Here is an 8,858-nt window from a genome sequence, read left to right as displayed (position 1 = left end):
CAGAATAAAAGATGAAGTATTATTGTAAAATAATATGAATTATGATAACTTAATATAATTACATTCCTTTGAGGGTGCTGCCTTGATGTTGTGAGGGGGACTCTTGTATGTTTCCCTCAGTTTAGGTGGATTCTGCTCCTCTCTCCTGCCTACTGTACTCACCTAGTTGTACTTGTGGGGGTTGAATTCTGGCTCCTTGGTCCCGCCTCTCAACTGTGATAGTGCACAAGTGAAATGCGACTTGGGGGCTTGGCCGCCAATGTGTTTTACGTGCATGGGGACCAATATATTATCAATTTTCCTTTAACTGGACATTGAGCAAACCCAGCAGCTGCAACTTCAGGGGACAACACACTTCTTTTGGGGTTGTTTAGAAGTAAAATTTGTGGTCCATTGAGGCCCAACTAAATCATTTGGCTTGTCTGGCTTGTTGCCTAGTCAGACCCCCCCCCCCTCTCCTATCATCTTTCCCCTGTCCCTCCCCCCTCATCTCTCCCATGTTCCTCTCTTCCCCTCATTTTCCCCATGTCCCCTCATCTTCACTATGTACTTTTTCTTATAAACCAAAATTCCTTTATATGACTGTAAGGATTTATGAGGGTATAGTCGTGGTTGAGAAGTCATAGGGGTACTGTGTCTAAAAAAAAAATGTTTACATATACTATACTGTATTTTTTTAATTATTTGGAGTGGATTGGAGAATTGGCTATGTTAGGAAAAACTTTGGGATACACCCCCAATTTTTCCCATACAGTGAAAGCTTAAATTGGCTATGCACAAATTTGTGTGTTCCAATGATTTCCCGCTAATGCATTCTTATTATATTATTATTTTGTTTCTTGCAGGTGGAGCCAGTAGAATGGGCCTATGAAAACTTTGGAGAAACAGCCACCAAGGGACAGCTCTCTTCCATGGCTGATTACCTTGCCAGGAAAGTATGTTTCTTGAATATTCCATTCAGCCTTTGTTATATATTTACAGTATTTATTTATTTTTATTTATTTATTTATATATATACAAGAAGGTACATTGGGATTGTGAGGATACATAGCATAGTAATTACATTCTTGTAAATTGTTCTTGTTTTTGTAAAATTGTAAATTGTTCTTGTAAATTCTTTAATTCATTTGGGTAACTTTAGAATACAGACCTTAATTATTTATGCTCCTCTTAATTTCTTCAGTGATGTGTTAAACAGTTAAATGATTATGTAAAAATGTGTATTTGTTTATAGATCAATTTCTCTTGGTTAGTTTCTTGTGTGCATAATTTTAGCATTGATATTGGTTGCTGATATGAGCATAATTATAAATGATACTGTACTAAATTCTCATATTTTGACCTAAAGACCTATACTATTCTACAATACCAACTGGCAAGATCGAAACCTAATTAAACCATGGCATTTGCAATTAATGGCCATATTACCACCATTACCACCACCACTGCAACCATGATTTTGCTGTTGTTAGGTAAAAGGTCACATATTACATCCTTATTTTGAAATTTTCAAGATATTTTGTTACCATTTAACTCAGAAATCTAAGGTCATTTAATCTTATGTTTATTGATTCTATTCCTGTGGTTGGTAGTAATGGATCATAGATATAATATCAAAACCATTGAGATGTTTCGTTAGTTTTCTTTCCTAATATGCTTGTCAAGCAGATTTACATAAACTATATCTTGGTAGACTCTGGCTGGGGAAGTTTTCAAGGGTAAAGAGTTTTATTTCACTTTATGCCTATTTATTACCCCCCCCTCCCTCCCATAAGTTAGTATAATGAGGGGTGGTGTATGGTGTGGTGTATGGTGAGGGATGGTGTATGGTGAGGGGTGGTGTATGGTGATTAAGATACAAACAGTTTGTGAGAGTGCTACTAATACTAAACACTACAGCTAAAGTCTTTCATCAAGTATATACTGTAGGATATATGAGAGACTATTTTATACACTATATCCATAATGGGTGACTGAAAAATTATGTATTTGTAAGAATATGGATTTGGTACCTGATAGGAACACGTGTATTCTGGTTTATGATTTGCTGCTTATTATTCTTAATGTCATGAGTTTTCATTTTCATGCTGACTCTGCAGGGACTAATCTACAGCATACGGGTATATGTACTTCCATTATGCTTTCTTGGTTTCACATTCAAGATGATCTTGCTAAACGTTTACTGACCGTTGTCTAGCTTTTCTAGGAGGAAAATTTGGAAAGATCATATAAAACTTTTTCCTTTCAAGTAAAACATTGATATTTTTGTAAAGCAGCTGAAGCCACTTTTTATGCAATGACTTTACAATATTGAATTAACAAATCTTTTATTTTGTGTACCAGGAGTTTGATCTGGTAATTAACCTGCCTATGCGAGGAGGGGGTGCTCGACGGGTGTCCTCCTTCATGACTCAGGGTTATCGCACCCGCCGCATGGCTGTTGACTTCTCCGTCCCTCTTGTCACTGATGTTAAGTGTGCTAAACTCCTGGTAGAAGTAAGTCTGATTCTTTATCCATTGTAGAGATGTCAATTTTAGTATGTTTGTTTTAAGTGAATCAGTGGCTACTTTCTTTGTCGAGGGTTACTCCACAATTCAAACCGATATCTACTTTTGTTTTCATTTTATATATTACAGTACCTGTGCAAGTGTACTAAAAGGTAATTAACAGTTAGTAGAGTGATTATAACTTCCTAAAATTGACAAATTTGTAATTCCTATGCCAAATCTAAAAGAAAAAACAGTGTTGATTGTAATAAAAACACTACTTTCTGGATGAGCCCCGGTGGCTCCATGAAGCTATCTCGCTGATATGGCTCTCAACTACTAGGTCACGTCGGTCATGGAGTTCTGTTTGGCCTACCGAGCCTTCCCTCACAGAGGCACAGGGAGCAAATGACACTCTACCACCTCACTGGGAAAGCATCCAGCAAGTCAGTACACCACTTTAAATCATTGCTGGGTTCAACAGACCTGAAGCCTCAAAACTTGCCAAACTAACTCCCTAGAGTATGTCAAGAAACGATTGACACATTCAAAAGTAGCTCTAGCTCGTTAGCACCAGCAACCCCTAATCCATGTGGCCTGGAGTTCCAGAGCTCCTCGATTTCCTCCCAAGCCAGTTCTGGGACAGACGGAAAACCAACCACAATGACATGGTAGGGTGGGTGTCGGGAAACCATTGGGGCTCATCCAAGAAGAGACGTTTCATTACATTCAATGCTGGTTTTCTGGTAGAACCCCTTGTGACTCCCTGAAGCTAATTAACCATGGAGAAGAAACTCAAGGAACATACCAGCGAGGAGGAGAGATGGCAGGTTCTATGGCGAAGGTGAAACAGGTTGAGAGAAATGGCCTAAAGTAACACAGGCAGGATGAGGCCCCCAGGGATAATGACCAAATACAGTGATGCCAAGATCCCTTTAAACCTCCAAAGCCCCAATGCCTGAATTTTAGCTCACAGCATGTTGATAAAAGGCAACTGCAAATGCAGCATATTCCCCAACATTATAAGAAGAGTGTGTGTGTGTGTGTGAGAGAGAGAGAGAAAGAGAGAGAATGTGAGAGAGAAAGAATATATGTGAGAGAGAATGTATGTGTGTGTGAGAGAGAGAGAGAGAGAGAGAGAGAGAGAGAGAGAGAGAGAGAGAGTGTGTATGTGAGTGAGATTGGGCAAATGTGAGAGAGTGTAAGTGAGTGAGATTGGGGCATATGTGAGAGAGATGTATGGGAGTAAGATTGGGGCATATGTGAGAGGGATGTATGTGAGGGAGATTGGGCATATGTGAGAGATTGAGTATGTGCATGAGAGGGATGTCTGTGAGGGAGATTGGGCATATGTGAGAGATTGAGTGTGTGAGTGAGTTTGAACGAGTGGGTATGAGTTGAGTCTGTGTGTGTGAGTATGCACGTGAGAGATAGCAGGATTCTGGCAATCAGCTCTGGTTATCACTGACGTATTTGATTACACCACACATTGATCACGTGATATGTTTCATCATGGTGTGAGCTTCAGAATACCTTGGTACAGTATCAAGAAGACTCCAATCATGGGTGAGTGTGGGCAGTCGTGGGTGAGTGTGGGCAGTCAGGGGGTGAGTGTGGGCAGTCGTGGGTGAGAATGTGGGCAGTCGTGGGTGAGTATGTACTTACCTAATTGTGCTTGTGGGGGGGTTGAGCTTTGGCTCTTTGGTCCCGCCTCTCAACTGTCAATCAACTGGTGTACAGTTTCCTGAGCCTACTGGGCTCTATCATATCTACATTTGAAACTGTGTATGGAGTCAGCCTCCACCACATCACTTCCTAGGAGAAGCATGTGGGCAGTCGTGGGTGAGTGTGGGCAGTCGTGGGTGACTGTGGGCAGTCGTGGGTGAGTGTGGGGCAGCCATGGGCATGGGTGGGCAGTTGTGGATGGTGATATAGATACATGTGGGCAGTTATGGGTATCACTTGTTGTTCCCAGTCCTGTGGCTCAACCAGAGTTAATATTAATGTCTTCAACATTACATATCATGTAATCCTCGCACCCTTGCCTCGCACTAATCCTTTCACACACATTGCCTGCATGCACTCTAGCTGTGGTATAGGCGTTGTATAGGTATAGCTTACGTTGGTTTTGGGCATGCCATGGCTGAGTAGTTTTGGGCGTATGCTTGGGGGTACCCAGTGTGAAGGTTTGACTCCTCATCATGGCTTCTACCGATTTCCTCATTGATACATCACATTAATGTGATTTCTTTGTGCATTATTCTTATTATTAATTATTATTATTATTGTTAATGTTGTTGTTATAATATATTTCCCCAAGTAAGTTCATGTTAGTTATGTCTGCAATCCTCTTAAGCTACGCAGTGCTGTATTATTTATTATTTATTGTACTGTATATGCAATTACTGTATATATGATTATTTATGTACTGTATATAGTAGTAATATCTGATTTATTAAACCCATGTTTACCAAAAAATATTATAATTCATTTTGCTGGAGACAGGCTGCCTGAATATATATGTATAATAGAAATAATAATTCATTGTGTCTGAGGACAGGCAGCCAGTGTATATATACATATTAGGCTTATACTGAGATCCCTCCTAGGTTGATTTGCTATCCCTCCCAAGTATGCAACCCCTCGACAAGCTGACTAACTCCTGGGAACCTATTTACTGCTCGGTGAACTGGCGCATTAAGTGACAGGAAATGCACCCAACTATTTCTGTCTCACTTGGAATTTGACCCCAGAATTCCTGATTGAGAGACTTAAATGAGCCCAGCTGTATTACCAGGAACCTTAATATATATAAGATAGGCTTATCTCTAGGTTACCCCCCAATGTTGAACTACTGACCTCGCCTGGGATGCAACCCCACAACAAGCTGACTAACTCCTGAGTACCTACTTACTGCTAGGTGAACAGGTGCATTAGGCGATAGGAAACCATGCTCAAACATGTCTGTCCCACCCGGGATTCGAACCCAGGATTCTCGGTTGTGAGTCAAGAATGAACCTGACTGTACTATCGGGACCTTAATAAACTTTGATTTACTTTTGAATGTAATTAAATCTAGACGTATAAATATACTGCAAAAATGTACTCGCTATACATTAACTGTTATATTATCTTAAATTAAATGCTTTTTACAGTTTTACATACAGAGTCAGAATTGGGGAGGCTTGTTAACTGCAGATTCTTGCTATAGGTAATGGTAGCCCAGTCTGATTCTGGCAATTATTACAACACATAATCTAGTGGACATTTTGCAGTGCTTTAAATATACAGTACACATATGGGATCTAAATATATTATTTTTGTTATACTAATGCTTTCAAGCATTTTTGATGTTCAGGACTTTTCTCAAATCAGACCTAATTATTAGAAACAGTTATTGTTTGAACAGTAATGATAGGGGAGAGGCATAATGGTATTTTACTTTCATATACAGTATGCCACTTTTCTGTCTGCCTTGGCAAATGTTCTCTCTGAATATGGAGAGTTTATCTCGAGTCTATTTAAGCATTAAAAGTTGTTAATATTTATAGGCTCTCCGTCTGATTGGGGGAGCCCCCGACCTGAAGACTCATGTCGATTGTGTTACGTCTCGCAGAATTGTCAAGTTACCGGGACTCATCGATGTTCATGTGCATGTCAGAGAGCCAGGTAATTATGTAATGTTTAACACTGATTTGCAGGCGATGAGTCACAATAACGTGGCTAAAGTATGATGACAAGACCACACACTAGAATGTGAAGGGACGACGAGGTTTTGGTCTGTCCTGAAACGTCGTCGTCCCTTCACATTCTAGTGTGTGGTCTTGTCATCAACACTGATTTTTTTTTTTTTTTTAGGGTAATAAATGTTGATGTTTTCCTTGTTTGTGAGGCCTCCACCTAAACCTACTATTTTCCCAATTATTTTTTCCTCTTATACTAGTATATGATGATGAGCAAAGTTATTTACTATAACTGTGAATGTAATATAAATCTGCATTGTATATTATGAATAGAATATTCACAAAGACTCACTTTTTGGTGGGTTTTCCCTTAACTTGTAGTGTCTTGTGACCCTCACAGCTCAACCTCTAAGACGGGATCGGCCATATTCCGGTCTCTGATTTCAATAGGCCATAAGATGAATTAAAAAATTGTCCCCACCTATGCTTACTCAAAAGTAAAGCCAAAAAGTACCTAATTTCAACCTCATAGGTTCATACCTTGTACAGGTACTTCAAATTCACACTGTATTGTGTGCTACATACTCCCCCAATTTTAGTATGATATGCAACTTCACCAGTGTAATTACTTCCATCAATTTATATTGTAGTTATTATGCTAAATGCAAATTTTGCTACAATGTACCTATTAATAATCTTACCTTTATTAACTTAAGGATCTGTCTGAAATACTATGCATGTTAGTGGCTTTGCAGGAATGTAAGAACAATATTATGTACTCTCACAACCCTGTGTACCTTCTTGTATATACAGTATATAAATCAATCAGTCCATAGACAACTGATGAGATAGTATTGGCCCAGGAATACCAGTGCATAAGCTTTAGGGAGCCACTGATGTACCCTGAAAAAGGAGCTTTTTATTTAGAATCCTTTACCAAGTAATTTGATGGAACTTATTTTATTGTACAAGTAACCGTTGTTGTGCTAACAGGTGGTACTCACAAGGAGGACTGGGCATCATGCACCGCTGCTGCTCTGGCTGGAGGAGTCACCCTCATCTGTGCAATGCCGAACACACAACCTCCTGTGACAGATTTGGCTGCCTTCACACTAACCAAGGAGGTACGAATGACTTACAAAAGTTGCATTATTCTGCACAGAAGTGTTTTGTGTGTAAAGAGTTAAATCTCTAATAGCATTGATAGATAGGCAGTTCCATGGGTTTATAGCCCTATTGGTGTAAAAGACATTGTGTTCTGTCCTGCATCGTGGCTTGTTGACCTTGAAGCCATTACTCCTTGTTTGTATTATATCTGACATTTTGAAATGTGGTCTGGATCAATTGCCTCCAAATTGTTCAGTATTTTAAAAGTTTCAATGAGATTAGATCTGTCATGTCTGGCTTGCCATGGTGTTAGCCCTGTAACTCTCAACTGTGCCTGGTATGAGAGTCGACTTAGTTCAAGAATGAGTTTTGTCGCTCAGCATTGAACGTTTCCTAAGTTGAAACGACTTTCTGAAAATAAGGTCTCTATGCTTGGATACAATAATACAGATGGATCACACCAGTGATTTATTCAGTTGTATAATATGGAGAGTAATACCTTGTATAATATGGAGAGTAATACGTTCTTTTCCTTGAAGTCAAATGTTCGTTTAACTATTCGTAGGATTTTTTGTTTACTGTAGCACCTACTTGTTGTGCACCTTTCAGTGATTGGTGAATTCTGACCCCAACGTTTTTTTCTTCAATCTGCTGTAAGACAATGTTGTTAATTTGGTAGTCGTGTTGGGCATTATTATGCCCCACATGCAAGATCTTTCAATTTTGATATTAAAAAGCATTTGCCAGTCTTCTGACCACTTGCAGAAGTTCATGTAGGGCCTCAATATCATTGACACTTCTTACTTTATCATAAATCTTAGTGTCATCTGCAAATTTGATGATGTAGTTTGTAATATTCTCATCTATGTCACTGTTGTATATCACAAAAAGGGTTGGTCCCAAAATGGAACCTTGCAGTAACCTCACTACACATTTCTTCAGTCAGGTTAATTTCCATTTAGGACGACCCTTTGATTTCTTTGTTTTAAACATTGTTTTATCCATTCTAGCATCCTACCGTTTATACATTGTGCTTGTAATTTCTTTGCCAGACTATCATGTGGTAACTTTATCAAAAGGGTTAGCGAAGTTCACGTATACTGAATGAACTGGGCGTCTTTTGTCTGGATAGCTGGTTACCATTTCCAGAAATGTGAGCAGGTTTATAAGGTTTGTTTGGCTGTGATCAATGTCATGCAGCCAAGACCTCCTGACAAGACCTCCTGGTTGAAGACCTGGTCAACCAGACTGAAGGACTGCTGCACAGTCTTGTGTAGGAATCATAGTGGTTAATCTGGCACCCTTTGGAGAAGCTTATAAGTTACTGTACCTCATGAATGTGAAAAGAGGTCGACAGAAGGGGTTTTTGAACATACAAGTCTTGTTCGAGTAAATGACTATAGACATTATAGGTTTGTATGTTTCCTTCAGAAATGTCTTGCCCCTTTGGTCTTGGAAGGGAATTTTTGTCCCACTAGAGCACTGCTGCTCATCTTACTGTTCCTACGTCAATCCTGATGGTTGAGAAATAGCTACAGCTTCCATGGTGTTTTAATTTTTCTCGTGCAGGTCTTAAAATCC

General features: G+C 39.4%; 1 protein-coding gene and 1 long non-coding RNA gene across 2 annotated transcripts in view; one reads left to right on the top strand and one right to left on the bottom strand.

Annotated features, from left to right (window-relative positions):
- LOC138354721 (uncharacterized) overlaps positions 1-8,858 on the bottom strand; it is a 416,665-nt gene that overhangs the window by 362,003 nt on the left and 45,804 nt on the right. The gene's annotated exons all lie outside the window — the stretch shown is intronic.
- Positions 1-8,858, top strand: part of r (carbamoyl-phosphate synthetase 2, aspartate transcarbamylase, and dihydroorotase rudimentary) — a 112,609-nt gene that overhangs the window by 80,160 nt on the left and 23,591 nt on the right. The window contains 5 exon segments of the mRNA XM_045759862.2: positions 846-935; positions 2,100-2,120; positions 2,344-2,496; positions 6,039-6,156; positions 7,164-7,294. Coding sequence (XP_045615818.2) covers positions 846-935; positions 2,100-2,120; positions 2,344-2,496; positions 6,039-6,156; positions 7,164-7,294 — 513 coding nt within the window.

Source organism: Procambarus clarkii, chromosome 64 (genome assembly GCF_040958095.1).
Source record: "Procambarus clarkii isolate CNS0578487 chromosome 64, FALCON_Pclarkii_2.0, whole genome shotgun sequence".
Classification (NCBI taxonomy): Eukaryota; Metazoa; Arthropoda; class Malacostraca; order Decapoda; family Cambaridae; genus Procambarus; species Procambarus clarkii.
Note: the sequence above shows the minus strand (reverse complement) of the source record. Positions and strands in the feature narration are given on the sequence as shown.